This window comes from Ostrinia furnacalis, unplaced genomic scaffold (genome assembly GCF_004193835.3).
Source record: "Ostrinia furnacalis isolate ACB-3 unplaced genomic scaffold, ASM419383v2 OfSCF2600, whole genome shotgun sequence".
NCBI lineage: Eukaryota > Metazoa > Arthropoda > Insecta > Lepidoptera > Crambidae > Ostrinia > Ostrinia furnacalis.
This window is the reverse complement of record NW_021132839.1, coordinates 662,692-687,117: the sequence shown is the minus strand read 5'-3', so window position 1 is coordinate 687,117 and position 24,426 is coordinate 662,692. Positions and strand designations below refer to the sequence as shown.

Sequence of the window (24,426 nt, the reverse complement as noted above, 5' to 3'; positions counted from 1 at the left end):
CGCATTTATCTGTGACCTCCGAACTTCTAATCAATATGGGTTATAGTATTCTTTACTATAATTAGTATATTAGGGTGTTTACGATTTACTATATAGAATTTTATTAATTATTTCAATTTTTATTTTGAACTTTTGGCATTCATTATACGTATTTTTATCGGAAAGTCAATGTGACTTTCACACTATCGTAAAAAACACAAGATAGACAAATGTCTAGTTCGGTCACGTTTAAAAAATAGAGGGTTGTGTAGGATAACGAAAAGAAACACGTTAGAAAAGCTTATTAAAAATAAAATCTTTATTAATAAAAATTCACACTTGACATCTCTATAGAAGACATTTACTTACACAGGAAAACAACATATTCAACTAATTGCTCGTGCGATTTGTAAAGTCAATCGCAATACTTGTTTAGGGTTGCCACTCTTCTTTACATTTTAATTACTACTAAAATTGTATTTTAACATTGCAGTGTTATTGTGTATTGGAAGATAAGTTTTATTTATTAATATTTTGTATTAATATTTTTTGAAAAAAAAAAAAAAACAAATCGAAATGCACAACCCTTAACTGCATAGCAAGTTATTTAATATTAAAGACAACATGTGTTAAAGAGATCTTAAAATATTTGTCTTTATCTTTGAGCAAGTCGATGGTCGATTTTATACTAATAAGAGACTATTTTAAATCTAGAAAAAATACATTAAAATAATAAAATTATAAATCCACATTTTTATTGCAATAGAATTACATAAACCATTTCAAAATTAACATTTATGAGGAAAAATTAATATTACAATAATTATGAACTACAAAAAATCATAGCATCACTTAAAATATATTAAGACGAAGCGTGAATTAGAACAAAAAAATACTACTATTGCATAATATTTACTTCTTCGCTCGTAGTAGCCGAATACAACCACTGGGTCGATAACATCAAAATTATCAAAAGAAAATCCAGTCAGCACATCTAAAAAAAAACATGCTACTCGTCTTTTAAAGAAGGAAGTTATTATATCAAAAAACTAGACAATAGCACGAAATGTAGTTTAAATAAAATGCGTTAGTGAAATAGAGTCGGTGGTAGTTATAAAGTAGTCGAAATGCAGTCGGCACAACCCGCGCAGGCAACAATGGGTCATGATGCGACGATTGTAGTCACCTCTCTCTCTCTCTCTTATTAATGATAAGAGTGAAAGGTGATGAAGTCTGCAGATCTTGGAATGGCATCTATGATTCTAGTAAGCGCATTAACTCGTGCAACCCTAAGCGTTTGCTTAAGACCGCAGTAACAATTGATTTCTAGTGTTTCGATTCGCTGGTACTTGAAGGAGTAATGTGTCTCATATACCATGCCATACCATTTCGTTGCGGGTCCAACAGCTTAACTTTCCCCCGGGACATACTTGACCTTCATTGGTTGGGTTTTTGTTGTGGTCAAGCTGTAGATCCTGGCTACACAGGAGTTGCAGCGGTGGGAACGAGAGGTGGGAATAGTCCCGTATATACCATGCAGTCAAGCAGTAAACCGCCTACGTGCGTCAAAAGTCGCCACATCAGCCTCAATTGAACCTGCGCAGATTGTATATTAAGATACACTCAGCCTTAGCTTATTTCCGTTAACCTGCATTTACATTATATACGATATGTTACGTTAGTATTTAAAAATAAATAACTAACTTTGGCAAGTGTATAAAAACTATGTAAAAATATATATAATTTGTACTTGCGTGAAAATCTCAGTCATGGATTCACGGCGAAAGATGAAAAATGGCGGACAGTGATATTATTTTGAAATACAAACACGCACAAACATGGGATTTAAACTGTGTACAATACACAGCTTAATTTTAATGACAGAACAGAATTACAAACTGAAATGCTTGTAATAAAAACATTTAACCATTTCAAAAAGACTAAGGTTCTAAATGGTAGATGATAGCTAAATTAATAAAATTAAAAGTAATTTTAAACACCTTTACAACTATGCCAATTATTACCCTAACTACCCTACAATACCATCAATGACTGTAGTTACGACCGAATGGGACAAATTATTTTGAAATTAGGAGGGTGAAGTTAAATTATCAAAAACTGCATACATTTTGTTTACTACTATGAATTCTGTTTCAAAAAAGTCATAATCGAATTTGTAATTAAATCGTAATCGATGATTAAATCAATACATCAATTTAAACCTAACAATGTAAATGTATTAATATATTATTCATAAATACATTTTAAATAATGTATATTTGAATCGAACACATGTTATTAATGGGGCAACATTCCCACAAGTCGATCTTAATAATAATTTAATTTACTTACAACCTATTTCCAACTAAGGAGTCCAACATCATTATGAAATGCATTATGGTAAAGATTGTTCGTTTCTATTGTGAAAAAATGGAATTTAAAATCGTTACATTTCTGTAAAATTGCATTATTAATTGTGTGTATTTCTTATAAATCCTAAATTGAATTATTTTTATTCCATTAGTCGGTTTTTACGCACTAAATAAGTGCATAATATCGATCGAGACATTTTAATAAACAAACCCGTTCTCTTGATGATGCGTAATGGCGGCGTCGAAATAAAAACGCAGATTCGAGAAGAAATTGTGGATAAATCAAGGCGAATTCCCATAAGACACAAAATCATAAGGTGATTTATTAGTCTCCACTGCAGGAGTACGTCTCTCTAGGCAAAATGTAATAGATATTTGGCACAAATTACTAAATTAAATTCTAATAAAGATATTTACATCTTCTTTAGTCTATGACATTAGGTTTTTCCTACAAACGTCAGAAAACAGGATGCATTTATAAAATCTTGTCTCATGTATGCTGTCATATTGTCCTTTGGGAATTCGCCTCGCAAATGGAAGATACGTGTAAGGTAAGCGTACTAACAGTGGTCCTACAGCGCGTCGTCGGCCGCGGGCTTAGGTTGGCTCTGAATCTTCTTGTAAACAAGCACTTTTTCACCCACCTCGCCTTCCGGGAACTGGGGAAAAAATCATTATGTTAAAGGCCTTTCTAAACAAGTTTTAAATTGGTAGGTTTAAAGCAGTGGATGGAAACTGTATTTCTTGTGATCTTTCAAAAGCGTTTGATCGTGTAGACCACCAAAACTTACTAAAAAATTGCGACATTTTTATCTGTTGAACCGTATCTCACGGGCAGAAAGCAAAAAATTTGTATTAACAGAACAGAGTTTCTGGAGCACCTTTAATTTATGGGTGTGCCGCAAGGATTAATATTAGGACCTGTGCTATTTCTTATTTATATTAATGACCTACTTTGTAAAAGATCTTTATGATTATATTATTTGCTGATGACTCGGAGCAGCGTTACGTTATTAACTTACCTGTGTATGCGGTATCTCATACTCATACCTTGGAGAGCGTTCTCAACACGTCCCTTGAGCGTGTCGAACAGCACCACAAACTGCGGCGTGGCCTTAGCCGTATTCCGACCGCCACCAGCGCTGCGGGTTGTTGAGGAACTCTACCTCATACGTCTCACCGACATAATTAACCTCACCTGTGTATGCGGTATCTCATACAGCTGCTTGTATCCTTGCAGAGCGTTCTCTACTCGTCCCTTGAGCGTGTCGAACAGCACCACAAACTGCGGGGTGGCCTTGGCAGCGTATTCCGACCGCCACCAGCGTTGCGGGTTGTTGAAGAAGTATTCTGCTTCGTACGTCTCGCCGACCTTGTTGAACGGCGGGTCGCAGTTGAGGTAGCGGGTGGTTACGTTCTGGTGAAGGTGGCTGGAAAAAGGAGAATAAATAATATTAATTGAAGTGTCTACAAGGAAAAATTGTGAACTGATTTCGTAAAATTCGACTAGGGTGCAAACATCAGGCTTCCCTCAATGATGGTGCCAATATTTTCTAGATCCACACTTTGGACGAGAGGTAGTTGGCTCTAGCATTGATCCCAACGCCACTGGTCCAACACATAATGAGTAAAGTAGTGTGGGGAGATTTTTATCATTCATTACATTACTACTTCATGAGGAGATCTGTAAACGAACTAAAGTCGCTGACATAGCCCGACGGATTAGCAAGCTGAAGTGGCAATGGGCAGGGCACATAGTACGCAGAACTGACGGCTTCTGGAGTGGAGGCCGCGTACCGGAAAATGCAGCGTGGGACGTCCACCCACAAGGTGGACCGACGACCTGATAAAGGTAGCAGGAAGGCGCTGGATGCAGGCCGCTACCAACCATGCGATGTGGAAGTCATTGGGGAGGACTATGTTCAGCGGACGTCCTATGGCTGAAATGATGATGATGACATTACTACTTAAATCGTATTTAGACACTGGTTTCATGTTACAATCTCAATCCTCACCTATACAGAGGCGTGGAGTGGCAAGGCATCAGGAACAGGACGGAACTCTTGTTGCTGGGGATGGCTTCTCGCAGCAGCGGCATGACCTTGAGCGTGCCGGCTTGGTGCACCACGCCGAAGTATAGCGCCGGGACCACATTCCCGATCAGGATGGATCCAGTTAGCACGTACAGCTGCCACCTAAGATGATAATAAATTAAAGATGATTCAAAGTCAAAGTCAAAATTTCTTTATTTGTTTAGACTAATAAATAGTTCTTACAAATCGTCATTTTGCTCTTAAGGAGCCTCTACATGTCTCATAATCTTTTTACCCTACCAGCGCTTCGAGACCAACATTTGCCAAGTGCTGAGAAGAAGCGCCGCAACAAACTCAGTCACCACTGTCTGCCGGTTAATATAAATAAATAGAAATAGTAGTAGTAGGTACATTCGATTCAGGAGCAGTTCACTGAATTTACCATGCATTCTTGTATGGTGTATCTTATAAGAATGGGTATACAAGATTGCGTGGTATATTAAACAAGGTAGTGACGTGCTAATATGGGGGCACGGCAGTGCCCCCGCCAAGTCGAGCGCGAAGCAAACACTGCCGTACCATCCTTTACTGGAACCATTTCGCCGCATTTTCAGGCCCCTATTTGAGAACCTCTGGATAATACTAGAACGCAGAAATTTTCGTCATCTAGTAAGCTATGATCACATAGTTAAAATCCAAAATTTCAAGTCTGTAGGTCATTTAGTTCCGAAGTTAAGCGAAAGCAAAGTTTCGCATTTATGACACTCACTCACTGATGATCATCAAAATAGAACTAGTACTTCCCATTAACTCAGAGAGCTGAAATTTGGTACAGAGTTAGGGTTTAATGGCCACATAAAGGGAAAACTATAAAAACTAGGAAAATCGAAGATCTGGAGTAACACCACATTCATAATCAATACTACTAGCGCCACACCGGCACCGTGGTGTTCGCCTGTACCACTCACCGCTAGATGGCGCTAGCACTTTGAGCGTCGATTTTCTGCACCGCGGTGTCCAGATTTTTTTTCCTTTCTAGACCCCCCCGTCGATTAAATTGAATGTTGTGTAATTTGAATTTGGTTGATTTCGTTTATTATATCGTGACTCCGTGAGGTTCGCTAAGGTTAAGTTATTATTAAAACAATTCTGATTCGTTGTCCATTTTAAAGGTCGCTATGTTTAATATCGTAAAAAAAAATGTCGATAATATTAAAGGACGACGACGTTAAATAATTATGCCACATTCTACAAAAAGGAGTGAAATCCCACCAAAAACATTCTGTAAAAAACTAGCCAAGTCTCGATGAAGCTGCTTGTTTATCTCTAAAAAGTAATGAAATCTAGACAAAGTCGTGCCAAGTCTATGGTTCTTTACTGCGATTTCTTTATTATTATAGTTAATGTTGTGTGACTTGGCCGTTGAACAATCTTTATTAGATAATCAATAATTATGCATAAGTATTATTGAAATACGCAGCTTTATTAAGCCTACAACTGACTGGTTATTAAATCAACGTTTTCCAAGTGGCAATTTTCCATCGTCAATGGGTAGCGGTTCTGGCAACAGATTGGTGCAATGGTGTCATGGAGCACCTGGTTTTGTACCCTTCAACGGCCAAGTCACACAACATTAACTATAATAATAAAGAAATCGCAGTAAAGAACCATAGACTTGGCACGACTTTGTCTAGATTTCATTACTTTTTAGAGATAAACAAGCAGCTTCATCGAGACTTGGCTAGTTTTTTACAGAATGTTTTTGGTGGGATATCTAGACTTACATATTAAGATACTAGTAGATATTTTAAAACCAAACATACACATAGATTAATATATTTTAGAACCAAACATACTCGCCATTGCAATAATTGTTGCTAAATCTTTGGGGTATTTGAAAGAGGATGTGTATGATAGCATAATCAACCCTTCTGGCCAGAATGGAGAGTGTAGACCAAGTCTTCCATTTGCCTCTGGTAAATAAGAGAGGGGTTTCCTCCTAAAGAGAAGAGTGACAGAGAAATGTATGATAAATTGCCAAACTCTTTGATGAGCTATTGTGATCGTAGTTAAATCCAGAGGTCTTGAAACTTTTTTGTTTCATGCCTTATTTATTAGATTTGAATGGACACCCCTGGTACGTAATAAAATCTGAAATTACTATCGAAAGTCTTATGCCTGTTTTCACCAACAATCTCTAATTTTTAGGTGACCCCCTATGGTGCCACATAACAGGAATTTTGTTTTCATAGGAGTCATTTAAAAATTAGGGATTGATGGTGAAAACGGGCATTAAAATCGCAATTACAAGTAGTAAGCATTGTATGACTTTTTCCACTAAAAAGTAATACAATGCTTACCACTTTTAATAATAACTAGCTGACCCGGCGAACTTTGTTCCGCCTTAATGGCAATAAATAAGCAGACTTTTTTTTTTAATTTCGAACGGGATAAAAAGTATCCTATGTCCTTCTCCTGGCTCTAAACTACCTCCCTGACAATTTTCAGCTAAATCGGTTCAGCCGTTCTTGAGTTATAAGCGAAGTAACTAACACGACTTTCTTTTATATATATAAGATAAAATAAATACTCACTTCTTAGCCTTTCTGCTCCAAGGGACGATGAAGTCTTGGGCGAGGTACAGGAATATGGGAAGCAGAGGCAGTACAAAGCGGAACTCCTTGTGGGATATGGCACTGGAACAACATGACAATAATANTGGTCTCGCGTATGTCAGCCGGCGGCGATACAGAGAAGCCGTGGGTGAATGTGAGATTGGACAGCCCCACTACCCTCACGGAATACTCCTCCTCACTCCCCACCGTAATCGTCCAGTTGTCCGGCTCTGGCTTGCATTACTTTTACCATAAGTGTAACTCACGCCTACTGCAAGTCGAAAGACGTCCACACCACAGCTCAAGGATTTCCGCATCGGTAGATCCTACGCCGCCCCCATCCAGGCGCCTCCCGCAATTTTCATCACGTCGTTAGTCCATCTAGAAGGCCTGCCTAAATTACATCACCAGGTGCACAACCGCCCCAACGTTTCTACTCCAATGGCTAGCTGTTCTAGAAACTAGTTTCTAATGCGAATATAAAGAACTCACCAAGCGTAGGGACTATGGCATAACTCTCCACTATAGTGGAGGAGGCTCATAGTCCAGCAATGGACTGTAAAGGGCTGTTGATGATGATGATGATGATGATAAAGAACTTACTCTTCAGAGGCCGGTAGCTGGTCTCGTGCAAGTCCGCTGGCGGAGATACAGAGAAGCCGTGGGTGAACGTGAGGTTGGACAGCCCTACTACCCTCACGGAATACTCCTCCTCACTCCCCACTGTAATCGTCCAGTTTCCCGGTTCTGGCTGCATTACTTTAACTACCTGTACCATATAAAAGATTTTTAAGCACAGACGATTTTCGAATTGGCTTTATTATATTTTAATCGTGTAAGTAGATATTAACGTAACTTTGGCGAAATTCAGTAAGAAGGTAACTTTGTGGACCGTTGTTCAGTTCCAGTGGCCAGTTCTGGCGTAAACAAAACAAGCAGTCACCGCCACTGTAGTCAAGTTCTATCACTCACTAGTAGGTAAGAGTGGCGCCAACTAGGTATCAGGACTATTCACGTTTTGCACTCACCAGAACTCGACTATTTATCTATTTATAGAAAGCAAAAACGATACATTGAAAATGTTAGTTATAACGTAGTTATAACGTTTAGTTAGTTATGACTGATAGTATAGCCAATGACAGGTTTCCCTTGATTATAAATTGCATTCCTCATTTTGAAATGTAACATATTGAGTAACTTGAACATAACACACGCTTACCATAATTTCGGAAAGGTCCAAAGTGGTGATAAGCTTCGGTGGCCCAGTGAGTTCTTCTCCTTTAGGATCGATCACTTTAATACTTGGCTTGGCTCCAGATACTGATACTGTTACTTCCCCTAAAGTATTATCCACTGGAATCTAGAAACATTATACAATTTGCAAAAGTTTCACACCAGTTATCATTGAACTTACGTAGGTAGTTATAAAATTACCTCCTGTGTGTGATTATATCCAGGTGGATTGACGGAAGAACCGAGGTTTACATTTCTACCCCTTATTGAACTTCTAACGAAGTCGAGCACCTGGAACACAAATAATTTTCTGCAACCAGGGTTACGCTTCTGGTACGTATGCTGGTTTTCTTTTTGATTTAATGCAGGCTTTAAATCCTTTGGCGCAAAAAATTAGATAGTAGGTATGGAGTGTGATCAAGATTATCTTATTTCTTTTAGTCTCGCAGTCAAAGTATTTTTTAAGGGCATCTTAGGAAACCACATCTGGGAATTAAGTATAAAATATACCTTATGAACGCTGGTTTTGTTCAGGTTGAACACTTGGCCTGAGCTAGCGGCTGCGATTTGCTGATAGACTAGATAAGTAGGCTTCTGAAGATCATTACAATGCCCTGTGAGGACAAATACCACCTGAAAAAGTAATGAAGTATTAGTGTTTTAAGAGAAGCGAGTGAGAGCAAAGTTGACTACAATCCAATCAAGTTAACTGCGCACCTCGCTGAAGTGCGACTGTCCCTCACACCTCCCCGCGTTCGCCCGTTCCGTACCAGAACGTCGATGTGACGTCACGGCCGCCAAGTGAGCAGTTAACTCGAACGGGTCGTACAATATACTCGCCCCATAAATAGCTCACTTCGATCTGTTTGCCTACTCCATGGATTCTCATAAATCTATTACTTCGCTCTACTGAGTTTCAGCCATAGCTGACTACAATACTTTCTAAGCTAAGCTATATCTACTAAGCAATCTACTTACTATTCTCCCTCCACGCTTACCTGGCTCTGTTTCCTCTGCACCAAATCCAGCACATTCCCCACGAGTCTATGGTCAGAGGCCGTGGCATCGGTGAACACGTACACAAAAGACCGCGGTCTGCTCACGTTGAGAGCCAGCTGGATACCACTCAATGACTTTTCCGGGCAGTCCCCGCCTCCGTACACACGGACTATGTTTAGAGCCGCTTTGAACACACCTTTGCGACGGGTCACTGTGGCTGGACCTACGCCTATTGAATGGGCCAAGAAATTAAACGAAGAAAAAAGAACCGTTTTTTTAATTCATAACAAAAAGGACAAATCTGTTGAATATTGTGTAAGTATAAAAAATGGTTATCATCAAGACTGCACAATTAAATAAGTAAAAATCCTGACAACTCAAAGTATTTGTGGAAACCTCAAATTACAGTAGTAAACATGAGTAGTAGGCAATAAAAAACTGGGAATTCCCGATAAATAAAATAAAAGGTACCTACCTACTTAAGCACGATAATTAAAACGTTATCGCATTGACACATGTTTTGATTCATGTGGGAAGTAAGGACATAATTATTAAATACTCATAGACATTGAAATAGATATGAAAGGTTACACAACTGCACTTTGTTATTATTATTTGATATTGCAGTTTCCGCGTCTCCATCGCAACTCAACCCTGACATTAATTCTTATCCATTAGTTAATGGATTATTTTTTATTTTATTAATTATCTAGACTTCGCTCGAAGTCCTACTTATATTTTAGAAACTACAATGTACGAATAAATATTTCTACACTCTTTTGAGTTTCAGCTTCCAGCGGTTTTCAATAATGTGGCCTTCCACCGGTAAAAATCTTATTGATCCCTGTTGTGGAGGTAATACTTAGAGCATGAATTAATTTCGAAATAAACAAACATCTCCGATTCAAACTTTTTTCAGGTTATCGGTTTATGACACTTTTAACATTATTGTTTGCGTCAATGTTTCTAGTAGGTACACAGTTAGGTACCAAATTTTTTTACTCGGTTTTTTTTTAGAAAATTAAGATTGGTGGAGATTTGAAGGCCTACATCCAGCAGTGGACTCCAATAGGTTGGTCAGAAAGTTATGTAGATATTAATGTCAGCCAAATAAATACTTGATCATATAACTCTCTTACCAGGATCATGGAAGGGTACAAACACGAAATCGGCTATAATCTTGCTCTCCTCCAAAGCAGTATCCATTATCATCTCAGCACCCTCTCTTAGCTGCCTCAAATCATTGTACATGGACCCAGTTGTATCAAAAACAAACACCAGGCTGCTCTTGCCGTCATCCTTGTCTTGGTGCACCTTCAAATCCTCTTTGACACTGCCAGGAATGTATTTAGGCTGTGACACTGACACTTTGACACAAATCGAAATAATTAGAACCAAGTGTACCGCCCCGCGATACATTTTAGCGCGCACTGTAATTGGTTTTGAGCGTTAATGCTCACGCGCATTTATCTGTGACCTCCGAACTTCTAATCAATATGGGTTATAGTATTCTTTACTATAATTAGTAGGTATATTAGGGTGTTTACGATTTACTATATAGAATTTTATTAATTATTTCAATTTTTATTTTGAACTTTTGGCATTCATTATACGTATTTTTATCGGAAAGTCAATGTGACTTTCACACAATCATAAAAAAAACAAGATAGTCAAACAAAATATGTCTAGTTCGGTCACGTCAAAAAATGGGGAGTTGTGTAGGATAACGAAAAGAAACGCGTTAGAAAAGCTTATTAAAAATAAAATCTTTATTAATAAAAATTCACACTTGACATCTCTATAGAAGACATTTACTTACACAGGAAAACAACATATTCAACTAATTGCTCGTGCGATTTGTAAAGTCAATCGCAATACTTGTTTAGGGTTGCCACTCTTCTTTAGGTTTTAATTACTACTAAAATAGTATTTTAACATTGCAGTGTTATTGTGTATTGGAAGATAAGTTTTATTTATTAATATTTTGTATTAATATTTTTGCTTCAGAAAAAAAAAACAAATCGAAATGCACAACCCTTAACTGCATAGCAAGTTATTTAATATTAAAGACAACATGTGTTAAAGAGATCTTAAAATATTTGTCTTTATCTTTGAGCAAGTCGATGGTCGATTTTATACTAATAAGAGACTATTTTAAATCTAGAAAAAAAATACATTAAAATAATAAAATTATAAATCCACATTTTTATTGCAATAGAATTACATAAACCATTTCAAAATTAACATTTATGAGGAAAAATTAATATTACAATAATTATGAACTACAAAAAATCATAGCGTCACTTAAAATATATTAAGACGAAGCGTGAATTAAAACAAAAAATACTACTATTGCATAATATTTTTTTCTTCGCTCGTAGTAGCCGAATACAACCACTGGGTCGAAATCATCAAGATTATCAAAAGAAAATCAGTTCAGCACATTTAAGCTTTACCAAAAAAAAAAAACATGCTACTCGTCTTTTAAAGAAGGAAGTTATTATATCAAAAAACTAGACAATAGCACGAAATGTAATTTAAATAAAATGCGTTAGTGAAATAGAGTCGGTGGTAGTGTTTATAAAGTAGTCGAAATGCAGTCGGCACAACCCGCGCAAGCAACAATGGGTCATGATGCGGCAATTGTAGTCACCTCTCTCTCTCTCTCTTATTAATGATAGGAGAGTGAAAGACGAGGAAGTCTGCAGATCTTGGAATGGCATCTATGATTCTAGTAAGCGCATTAACTCGTGCAACCCTAAGCGGTTGCTTATGACCGCAGTAACAATTGATTTCTAGTGTTTCGATTCGCTGGTACTTGAAGGAGTAATGTGTCTCATATACCATGCCATACCATTTCGTTGCGGGTCCAACAGCTTAACTTTCCCCCGGGACAAACTTGACCTTCATTGGTTGGGTTTTTGTGGCGGTCAAGCTGTAGATCCTGGCTACACAGGAGTTGCAGCGGTGGGAACGAGAGGTGGGAATAGTCCCGTATATACCATGCAGTCAAGCAGTAAACCGCCTACGTGCGTCAAAAGTCGCCACATCCGCCTCAATTGAACCTGCGCAGATTGCATATTAAGATACACTCAGCCTTAGCTTATTTCCGTTAACCTGCATTTATATTATATACGATATGTTACGTTAGTATTTAAAAATAAATAACTAACTTTGGCAAGTGTATAAAAACTATGTAAAAATATATATAATTTGTACTTGCGTGAAAATCTCAGTCATGGATTCACGGCGAAAGATGATAAATGGCGGACAGTGATATTATTTTGAAATACAAACACGCACAAACATGGGATTTAAACTGTGTACAATACACAGCTTAATTTTAATGACAGAACAGAATTACAAACTGAAATGCTTGTAATAAAAACATTTAACCATTCCAAATACTAAGGTTCCAAATGGTAGATGATAGCTAAATTAATAAAATTAAAAGTAATTTTAAACACCTTTACAACTATGCCAATTATTACCCTAGCTACCCTACAATACCGTCAATGACTGTAGTTACGACCGAATGCTAAGTGTACAAATTATTTTGAAATTAGGAGGGTGAAGTTAAATTATCAAGAGCTGCATACATTTTGTTTGCTAATATCAATTCTGTTTCAAAAAAGTCATAATCGAATTTGTAATTAAATCGTAATCGATGATTAAATCAATACATCCATTTAAACCTAACAATGTAAATGTATTAATCTATTATTCATAAATACATTTTAAATAATGTATATTTGAATCGAACACATGTTATTAATGGGGCAATATTCCCACAAGTCGATCTTAAAAATAATTTAATTTACTTACAACCTATTTCCAACTATGGAGTCCAACATCATTATGAAATGCATTACGGTAAAGATTGTTCGTTTCTATTATGAAAAAATGGAATTTAAAATCGTTACATTTCTGTAAAATAGCATAATGTTTGTAGGTATTTCTTATAAATCCTAAATTGAATTATTTTTATTCCATTACTCGGTTTTTACGCACTAAATAAGTGCATAATATCGATCGAGACATTTTAATAAACAAACCCGTTCTCTTGATGATGCGTAATGGCGGCGTCGAAATAAAAACGCAGATTCGAGAAGAAATTGTGGATAAATCAAGGCGAATTCCCATATGACACAAAATCATAATCATCATGTGATTTATTAGTCTCCAAAATGTAATGGATATTTGGCACAAATTACTAAATTAAATTCTCATTAAGATATTTACATCTTCTTTAGTCTATGACTTGACATTAGGTTTTCCCTACAAACGTCAGAAAACAGGATGCATTTATAAAATTTTGTCTCATGTATGCTCTGTCATAATGTCCTTTGGGAATTCGCCTCGCAAATGGAAGATACGTGTAAGGTAAGCGTACTAACAGTGGTCCTACAGCGCGTCGTCGGCCGCGGGCTTAGGTTGGCTCTGAATCTTCTTGTAAACAAGCACTTTCTCACCCACCTCGCCTTCCGGGAACTGGGGAAAAAATCATTATGTTAAAGGCCTTTCTAAACAAGTTTTAAATTGGAAGATTTACGCCCGTATTCACAAAAATTACTATGAGGTCTCACAGTGCTCGTGGACGCACAGGGTGACACATAAACCAATCACAGAGCTCTATTCCACGTTGTTCGATTTGCCGCTTCACTCGTGTGTTTTTTGTGATCTTACTAAAAAATTACGATATTATGTTTATCTGTAGAACTCATATCTCACAGGCCGAAAGCAAAAAGTTTGTATTAACGGAACCGAGTCTTCTAGAGCACCTCTAATTATGGGTGTGCCGCAGGGATCAATATTAGGAACTTGGCTATTTCTTATTTATATTAATGACCTACTTTGTACAAGGTCTATGTGATATTGTGTTATTTGCTATGACTCGGAGCAGCGTACTCGAACCGCTACCAGCGCTGCGGGTAGTTGAGTATAGTTCTTGCAACTCACGAAGGCGAGTAAGCTTTACTTTTACTATTACTTAGAGTGTACGTGTAGATGCACATAACGATAGTGTAATGTCTGTCAAAACTTTTGAAAAACGAACAGTAGCGATGCACCACACATGTAAAGCTCACTCGCCTTGGTGAATTGCAACAACTATACTCTGTCTCATACGTCTCACCGAGGTAATTAACCTCACCTGTGTATGCGGTATCTCGTACAGCTTCTTGTATCCTTGCAGAGCGTTCTCGACACGTCCCTTGAACGTGTCGAACAGCACCACAAACTGCGGCGTGGCTTTAGCAGCGTATTCCGACCGCCACCAGCGTTGCGGGTTGTTGAAGAAGTACTCACTCTCTCATACGTCTCACCGACGTTATTAACTTACCTGTGTATGCGGTATCTCGTACAGCTGCTTGTATCCTTGCAGAGCGTTCTCTACTCTTCCCTTGAGCGTGTCGAACAGCACCACAAACTGCGGCGTGGCCTTAGCAGCGTATTCCGACCGCCACCAGCGCTGCGGGTTGTTGAAGAAGTACTTTTCTTGATACGTCTCATCGACGTTATTAACTTACCTGTGTATGCGGTATCTCATACAGCTGCTTGTATCCTTGGAGAGCGTTCTCAACACGTCCCTTGAGCGTGTCGAACAGCACCACAAACTGCGGCGTGGCCTTGGCAGCGTATTCCGACCGCCACCAGCGCTGCGGGTTGTTGAAGAAGTATTCTGCCTCGTACGTCTCGCCGACCTTGTTGAACGGCGGGTCACAGTTTAGGTAGCGGGTGGTTACGTTCTGGTGCAGGTGGCTGGAAAAGGGAAATAAATAATATTAATTAAAGTGTCTACAGGGAAACATTGACTGCTGATTTCGTCATATTCGACTAGGGGACTTCAGGCTTCCCCCAATGTTGGTACCAATCCTATTTTCTAGACCCAGACTTTGGACGAGAGGTGTTGGTTCTAGCGTTGATCCCAACGCCACTGGTCCGTCCAACACATAATGAGTGTAGGTAAATGAAACAAAACAGTGTAACTTCTGATTCTCGTAAAGATGTTCGTGTAAGGTATTAGTAAAATAGTGCGTAGAGATTTTAATCATTCATTACATCGCAACTTAAATCGTATTTAGACACTGGTTTCATGTTAAAATCTTGATCCTCACCTATACAGAGGCGTGGAGTGGCAAGGCATCAGGAACAAGACCGAACTCTTGTTGCTAGGGATGGCTTCTCGCAGCAGCGGCATGACCTTGAGCGTGCCGGCTTGGTGCACCACGCCGAAGTATAGCGCCGGGACCACGTTCCCGATCAAGGTGGCTACTACGAAACGCTGTTTACGTAGTTTCGGGTCTATCTGTCACCGTCGCTCATGCTGGCATCTCGCTTTGTGTAAGAAAGATAGCGACATTCGAAACTTTGGATAACGTTTTTCAGAGTAGCCCTGCAGGATGGTTCCAATCAGCACATATAGCCATCTAAATAGAAGTAAAGAAACTTGATCCTCACCTGTACAGAGGCGTGGAGTGGCAAGGCATGAGGAACAGGACGGAACTCTTGTTATTGGGGATGGCTTCTCGCAGCAGCGGCATGACCTTAAGCGTGCCTGCTTGGTGCACCACGCCGAAGTATAATGCCGGGACCACATTTCCGATCAAGGTGGCTACTACGAAACGCTGTTTACGTAGTTTCGAGTCTATCTGTCACCGTTGCTCATGCTGGCATCTCGCTTTGTGTAAGAGGGATAGCGACATTCGAAACTTCGGATAACGTTTTTCAGAGTAGCCCTGAAGGATGGTTCCAATCAGCGCATATAGCCAGTTAAATAGTGGAAGTAAAGAAACTTGATCCTTACCTGTACAGAGGCGTGGAGTGGCAAGGCATGAGGAACAGGACGGAACCACATTCCCGATCAAGATGGCTCCAATCAGCGCATATAGCCAGTTAAATAGTGGAAGTAAAGAAACTTGATCCTCACCTGTACAGAGGCGTGGAGTGGCAAGGCATGAGGAACAGGACGGAACTCTTGTTATTGGGAATAGCTTCTCGCAGCAGCGGCATGACCTTGAGCGTGCCGGCTTGGTGCACCACGCCGAAGTATAGCGCCGGGACCACATTCCCGATCAGGGGGGCTACTACGAAACGCTATTTACGTAGTTTCGGGTCCATCTGTCACCGTCGCTCATGCTGGCACTCGCTTTGTGTAAGAGGAATAGCGACATTCGAAACTTCGGATAACGTTTTTCAGAGTAGCCCTGCAGGATGGTTCCAATCAGCGCATATATCCAATTAAATAGTGGAAGTAAACAAACTTGATCCTCACCTGTACAGAGGCGTGGAGTGGCAAGGCATCAGGAACAGGACGGAACTCTTGTTGCTGGGGATGGCTTCTCGCAACAGCGGCATGACCTTGAGCGTGCCGGCTTGGTGCACCACGCCGAAGTATAGTGCCGGGACCACATTCCCGATCAGGATGGCTCCAATCAGCACATATAGCCAATTAAATAGTGGAAGTAAAGAAACTTGATCCTCACCTGTACAGAGGCGTGGAGTGGCAAGGCATGAGGAACAGGACGGAACTCTTGTTATTGGGGATGGCTTCTCGCAGCAGCGGCATGACCGTAAGCGTGCCCGCTTGGTGCACCACGCCGAAGTATAGCGCCGGGACCACATTCCCGATCAGGGGGGCTACTACGAAACGCTGTTTACGTAGTTTCGGGTCTATCGGTCACCGTCGCTCATGCTGGCATCTCGCTTTGTGTAAGAGGAATAGCGACACTCGAAACTTCGGATAACGTTTTTCAGAGTAGCCCTGCAGGATGGTTCCAATCAGCGCATATAGCCAGTTAAATAGTGGAAGTAAAGAAACTTGATCCTTACCTGTACAGAGGCGTGGAGTGGCAAGGCATCAGGAACAGGACGGAACTCTTGTTGTTGGGAATAGCTTCTCGCAGCAGCGGCATGACCTTGAGCGTGCCGGCTTGGTGCACCACGCCGAAGTATAATGCCGGGACCACATTCCCGATCAATATGGCTCCAGTTAGCACGTACAGCTGCCACCTAAGATGATAATAAATTAAAGATGATTCAAAGTCAAAGTCAAAATTTCTTTATTTGTTTAGACTAATAAATAGTTCTTACAAATCGTCATTTTGCTCTTAAGGAGCCTCTACATGTCTCACAATCTTTTTACCCTACCAGCGCTTCGAGACCAACATTTGGCAAGTGCTGAGAAGAAGCGCCGCAACAAACTCAGTCACCACTGTCTGCCGGTTAATATAAATAAATAGAAATAGTAGTAGTAGGTACATTCGATTCAGGAGCAGTTCACTGAATTTACCATGCATNCTCTACATGTCTCATAATCTTTTTACCCTACCAGCGCTTCGAGACCAACATTTGGCAAGTGCTGAGAAGAAGCGCCGCAACAAACTCAGTCACCACTGTCTGCCGGTTAATATAAATAAATAGAAATAGTAGTAGTAGGTACATTCGATTCAGGAGCAGTTCACTGAATTTACCATGCATTCTTGTATGGTGTATCTTATAAGAATGGGTATACAAGATTGCGTGGTATATTAAACAAAGTAGTGACGTGCTAATATCTAGACTTACATATTAAGATACTAGTAGATATTTTAAAACCAAACATTTACATAGATTAATATATTTTAGAACCAAACATACTCGCCATTGCAATAATTGTTGCTAAATCTTTGGAGTATTTGAAAGAGGATGTGTATGATACCATAATCACCCCTTCTGGCCAGAATGGAGAGTGTAGACCAAGTCTTCCATTTGCCTCTGGTAAATAATAGAGGGGTATTCTCCTAAAGAGAAGAGTGATAGAGAAATGTATGATAAATTGCCAAGCTCTTTGATGAGCTATTGTGATCGTACTCAAATCCAGAGGTCTTGAAACTTTTTTGTTTCATGCCTTATTTATTAGATTATACACCCCTGGTACGTAACTAAATATGAAATTAGATACCACTATCGAAAGTCTTACAATCGCAATTAAAAGTAGTAAGCATTGTATGACTTTTTCCACTAAAAAGGGAAATAAATACTCACTTCTTAGCCTTCCTGCTCCAAGGGACAATGAAGTCTTGCGCGAGGTACAGGAATATTGGCAGCAGCGGCAGCACGAAGCGAAACTCCTTGTGGGATATGGCACTGGAACAACATGACAATTACATATTAAAACTTTGTAAGTACAAAATTTGTCCTAGTTTTCATTTTCCTAGTCATTTTAAAGAAGCAGTAAATGTTTAGATCAATTTCTACAATCTCCCACAATAAACAGGATCAAGCACATTGGGACACCATAGCATAGGGTTACTGTGGACTTCAAATACAAATATTTTATTTATGCAAACACACCGTTTACGCATACACCTTTAAATAAAATTGGTGACAATTAAATCGGTAAACAATATAAAAATATTGCGGTTGCGTCACGATATAAAATAAAGCCCATTTAATAGTGTCAGCGAGGGAGACAAACAGATGTGCCGCATGTGGGTAATTAAATGGCGTAAATGATTATGTGCACATTTAGTTAGAGATTTGAAGTTATTCTGCTTGTCTTGCTTGGAAACAGGCAACGCAGGATCGTTTATTGTGGGAATCCTTGGGCCTTTGTCCAGCAGTGGACGTCATTTCGCTAAAACGAACAGCTTGTCTACTATTTAAGTATCTTATTTCACTTGTCTCACCTGTATAGAGCCACATGTACCGCGACAATAGCCAATAACAGCAATCCGGTCTTGTTCTCCCGCGGACGCCGCAGAATGGCCACAATAGCGGCCAGTACTGGCAGCGAGTTGATGCCTAATACTGCTGGGATGCCTTGCCAGAGGTACCAGTGCCTGTGGAAAAGAAGTGATTTTAGTTACCTAAATTAACTCAAAGGTGACTGACTGACATAGTGTTTATCAACTCACAGCCCAAACCACTGGACGGATCGGGCTGAAATTTGGCATGCAGGTAGATGTTATGACGTAGGCATCCGCTAAGAAAGGATTTTATGAAACTATACCCCAAGGGAGTAAAACGGGATCAACGCGTACGAAGTCGCGGGCGGCCGCTAGTTAGTAATATTTTTACCACACTACTGAATTTTTTTGTTAATTACAATCATATTTTTTTGAAATAAAAATCAACTAATTCGCTGGCTGGGTGACTGCAGCCCTTGCCAATGAGCTAAATTATAATAGCTTGTTTAGATAATGCGTTTCAAATCGCGTGATCGCGAGGTACTAAAGGTTCATAGATTCTGTCCACAGGCAATCGCGCGTTTTAGCAAAACTGGACACAGCCGTTCTTATGCCCCACATAAAATTACAAATCATTGTTTTAAATTATGGTCTGTTCAAAGAAAGACAATGAAGATGAGTATGACTGACACCTAATTTACATAGGGAGTGTCGCCAGTACAATGATTGGTACAATGAACTCTTTTTCGCAAATTTGTATTGTCACACTCCTTATCCATACGCATCCTTGGCCTATAGAATACTAGCTTTCCGCCCGCGGCTTCGCCCGCGTGGAATTTTGTCTATCTCAGAAAAACTTTATCGCGCGCGTCCCTGTTTCAAAAACCGGGATAAAAACTATCCTATGTCCTTTCCCGGGACTCAAACTATTTCATCAAAATCGTTTCAGTGTTTTAGGCGTGAAAGCAAGACAGACAGAGTTACTTTCGCATTTATAATATTAGTATAGATAAATATTACCATGGGTGCTGTCCATAGAAAGACGCGATGTCGTGAAGCACGTTGAAGCGGAAGAACTCCCACGGCGTCACCACCACACTCCCATGCAGGTACGAGTCCAAGGCCACTAGGGCTCCTCCCACAAGAAGACTGGAACAATTCAAGAAGTTGCTTTATATTTCTTTATCTTAGGGCTGATAATAACCTAGGGCCCGCCATACACGGACAGCTTGAAGCAGCTAGTATCCGACAGCTTGAAGCAGCTAAAGCCCGGTCTGTGAGCACGTAGAATTTTGTCCAATGACCCCAAGCTACCCATCCTTATCGCTCGCACGTAATTATATTGTTGTCGCGATTGTGCGACGGGCGCCTGCAGTGAGTGTGCGAGCGCGACAGCAACATAATTACGCGCGAGCGATAAGGATGGGTAGCTTGGGGTCATTGGACAAAATTCTACGTGCTCACGGACCAGGCTTTAGTATCCGACAGCTTCAAGCTGCGACTGCATAGCAAACTACAGTACACTACGTGCACACATACACGGAACCGCTCGAGCAATTACAACTGTTTCCGTAGTTTGCTATGCAGTCGCAGCTTGAAGCTGCCGATACTAACTGCTTCAAGCTATTCGTGTATACCAGGCCTAAGACACAGGAAACTTCCTAGTTCAGATATCAACTCACAACACTTTTTTCTTGATATTTTTATTTTTATATGCTATGTTGGTGAGAAATAAAATTTATATTTAAGGATTAAGGGATTTAAGTCCACTGGAATCCTTATAAACATTTGTGTTACCTTCAATATAGCAGTGACAGATTCATGCCAACATGCCAATTACTTTCCCCCATCAACCTCCCTTTAATTTCTTTGACCTATTCCTGCTGAGGTATTATAAGATAAAAATCGGTCTTTTGACAGATATTAGGCCCGAAACTGCCATTCTTTTAACCACATTATTTTGACCTATATCATTTTGAATTAAGGTCCAAAAACAATAAAAATTAGAAGAAAGTCAAGAAAGATTATTTCATTGTTTCTAACTCACCCAATAGGCAGGTAAGTGCGCACCACCAGCTTGAGACGTGGCTCCTTAGTAGTGGCAATGTTGTACAGCCCTAGAATCACCCACAGAGGCGCTGACGTCGGACGCACGAACACGCTCACTACAGCCAGCCAGATCCATAGGGTGCTCTCTGAAAGACATGGGTATTTTTATAAAATGGAGGCAGAGGGATAGAAAACAAATACAGTGATAAGCAAGAGATAGACTGACAAAAGGCAGGTTGATAGCAGATAGTAGACAAAGGTTTATCAATGGTGATATACAGGGTGTTAAAATGCCCAATCAAAAAGGGATTCTGATATTCAAATAAAACTTTCTGTATGAAACAACATCAAAATCTCATAATTACTGTGGAATTTAAAAGTGTTTTTTGTCAAATTAGATGATGGTGGTGGTCTTAGTAATAAATCTAGAGAAAGACTTAAGAATTTGTGTAGCAAAATTGTTATTTCCTACACTGTCAATTTTTTACTTCATTAGTTCATTTACTTACCTTTTTCAAAATAACTGGTTTTGCCATCTCTGAATGGGTATTTAGAAAGCGCAATGGCCACCAGAGCAGTCTCAACTGTCTGCAAAAGCGTTCTACTGGCTGTGTAGAACCAGAACCAAGATGTGAGCACCAAGAACAGTGCCCATTTACGACCACCGGTCCATTTGTAGAAACTGTAGTCGGCTACAGCACTAACAACGGCTTGTAGGATGCGAGGCAGGAGAATCTATGGAATGAACAAAATGGTGATGATTCATTTCACATTCATGGCAATTATCTGTTTTTGGTTGGAAATATTTAAGGACAAATGCCAAACAATATTTTTCCTCAATGTGAACAANCACAACACATTTTTCTTGATATTTTTATTTTTATATGCTATGTTGGTGAGAAATAAAATTTATATTTAAGTATTAAGGGATTTAAGTCCACTGGAATCCTTATAAACATTTGTGTTACCTTCAATATAGCAGTGACAGATTCATGCCAACATGCCAATTACTTTCCCCCATCAACCTCCCTTTAATTTCTTTGACCTATTCCTGCTGAGGTATTATAAGATAAAAATCGGTCTTTTGACAGATATTAGGCCCGAAACTGCCATTCTTTTAACCACATTATTTTGACCTATATCATTTTGAATTAAGGTCCAAAAACAATAAAAATTAGAAGAAAGTCAAGAAAGATTATTTCATTGTTTCTAACTCACCCAATAGGCAGGTAAGTGCGCACCACCAGCTTGAGACGTGGTTCCTTAGTAGTGGCTATGTTGTACAGCCCTAGAATCACCCACAGAGGCGCTGACGTAGGACGCACGAACACGCTCACTACTGCTAGCCAGATCCATAGAGTGCTCTCTGAAAGACGTGGGTATTTTTATAAAATGGTGGCAGAGGAATAGAAAACAAATACAATAAGTGATAAGCAAGAGGTAAACAGACAAAAGCCAGTAGGCCTTGGATGCGCGCCATGATAACTTTTATCGACGTCAAAATGTATAGACAAAATCGATAAAATGGTGTGATAACTGCTTATAGCGGCGCGCATCTTAGGCCTACAGGTTTATAAAAGGAAAAGGTTTATCATTGGTGTTAAACAGGGTGTTGAAAAAATACCCAATCAAGAAGGGATTCTGATACTTAAATAAAACTTTCTGTAAGAGACAAGATCAAAATCTCATTGATCAATTACTGTGGAAAAGTGCTTTTTTTTGTCAAATTAAATGATGCTGGTGGTCACATACTGTTTTAGTAATAAATCTGGAGAAGGACTTAAGAATTTGTGTAGGAAAATTCTTATTTCCTACACTATGTCTATTTTTTACTTCATTTACTTACCTTTCTCAAAATAGCTGGTCTTGCCATCCCTGAATGGATATTTAGAAAGTGCGATGGCCACCAGAGCAGTCTCAACCGTCTGCAAAAGCGTTCTACTGGCTGTGTAGAACCAGAACCAAGACGTGAGCACCAAGAACAGTGCCCATTTGCGGCCGCCGGTCCATTTGTAGAAGCTGTAGTCGGCTACAGCACTAATGACTGCTTGTAGTATGCGAGGCAGGAGAATCTATGGAATAAACAAACTGGCGATGATTCATTTCACATTCATGGCAATTATCTGTTTTTGAATTGGAAATATTTAAGGACAAATGCCAAACAATATTTTTCATCATTGTGAACAACAACAANGTGAACAAGTCACATAATAAAGAAATAAAGATTTAGGTATAAACAAAACCCACAACCAAACTTTAAACGGAATGATTTATGGACTTGGCTATCTAGATTGTTATAAGATATAGTGCATACCAAGGCCTGAGGATGGTCCAGTCCAGTAAACTTCAGTATGGTGTACAGTGCAGCCACCACACTCGGGTACAGGTAACTCCTGATGCCTTTCGTCCACTCCCAAGTCAGGGCTCCGTAGCCAAACACTTGCTTGTGCGCCACCTCCAATGTCTGCCAGTACTCGTCTGGCACGTACCACGTCTGCACCACGAATACAGACGCGATCCTCACGAACAGTATCACACCAAACACCTGAACGGGCCTCAGGCCCTTTGCCAATGCCATTCTCCCGCCTAAATGAAAGAGGTTACATGTGAATTGGCTATAAATAGACACCAGTAATGTGCTCGTTTTTACAAAGATTCTAACGTGAATTTTCTAGAACAACAATCCAGTTACAACTGAAAGTAAGAAATTAGCATTCTAACAGGAAAGTTCAAAGTTGATGAGTTTACGAAGCGAAACAAACTTTACCCTAAAAAGTGTCAACTAACGCGTCCTTTCATTTAGCGTTTTATTGAATGAACCGTACGGTTTGAAGCTTACAAAATTAATTACCTAAATCTGTTTGTTTCTAAGGTTATTAACAAACTGATTTATTTATTGTTATTTAGGTAGAAAAACATTATTTTTGTAAATAAATCCACTAACCTCAACAATACCCGCCGCCACCGCGAAGTAGTGCTGCAAATAACGGTATAAAAACCGATAATTAAGCTGAAGACCGGTTTTATTACAAAACGATTTAGAGCTTCGAGCTCTCATTTCAATAAATCGAGGCACCTCAATGTTGTTAATAATCAAGTTTAATTTTATTTGTGACAATATTGTATGTTTTATATTATTAGAATTTAGATGTATTTCACATAGGTATATTTAAGATCCACGCAACATCAATTGAAAACCACTCCAATAAATTATACAAGTCTTTGTGTTAATACTTAAATACGAGTCTATCAAAAAACTGCAAACATGATTATTTTAAATTCGGTTTTCAATAAAAACCGGTAATCACTAAAAGATCGTTGCACTATGCTGTCATGACGTCATTCATATCTCGTTCTGAAATAAAATTATAATTCAAACTTTGTATAACTACTGAAATTAAGTTTAATGTTATTAAAGAAATCCAGTATCTTACGTTGAAAACTTAACCAAAATAATGTTTAATGCTACTCAATTTAT

At 39.3% G+C, this 24,426-nt stretch overlaps 1 protein-coding gene across 8 annotated transcripts; it reads right to left on the bottom strand.

The window, feature by feature from the left end:
- Positions 1-274: 274 nt before the first annotated feature.
- On the bottom strand, positions 275-24,002 carry PIG-B (phosphatidylinositol glycan anchor biosynthesis class B). 8 transcript variants are annotated; one of them, XM_028309033.1, is made up of 10 exons: positions 23,893-24,001; positions 23,263-23,534; positions 22,795-23,020; positions 22,167-22,314; positions 19,920-20,048; positions 18,900-19,052; positions 6,979-7,080; positions 4,367-4,546; positions 3,550-3,781; positions 275-3,010 (listed from the first exon to the last, which is right to left on the bottom strand). In XM_028309033.1, the coding sequence occupies exons 2-10, from the start codon at positions 23,524-23,526 to the stop codon at positions 2,924-2,926; spliced, it is 1,521 nt and encodes a 506-aa protein (XP_028164834.1). In that variant the 5' UTR covers positions 23,527-23,534; positions 23,893-24,001; the 3' UTR covers positions 275-2,923. The 8 variants fall into 8 exon arrangements, with proteins under 8 accessions (XP_028164834.1, XP_028164830.1, XP_028164833.1 ...); XM_028309029.1 differs by lacking the exon at positions 22,167-22,314 and adding an exon at positions 20,947-21,094; XM_028309032.1 differs by lacking the exons at positions 22,167-22,314; positions 22,795-23,020 and adding exons at positions 20,947-21,094; positions 21,458-21,683.
- Between the last annotated feature and the right edge of the window lie 424 nt (positions 24,003-24,426).

Bases quoted from the DNA above. Each gene is read 5' to 3' on its own strand.
- PIG-B (XM_028309035.1), bottom strand. From the start codon at position 23,526: ATGGCATTGGCAAAGGGCCTGAGGCCCGTTCAGGTGTTTGGTGTGATA. The intron at 19,053-19,919 runs GTAATATTTATC...TCTTTTCCACAG, and splicing joins TTCTATGGACAGCACCCATG to GCACTGGTACCTCTGGCAAG. The intron at 18,358-18,899 runs GTGAGACAAGTG...ATGTTGTTCCAG, and splicing joins GTACATGTGGCTCTATACAG to TGCCATATCCCACAAGGAGT.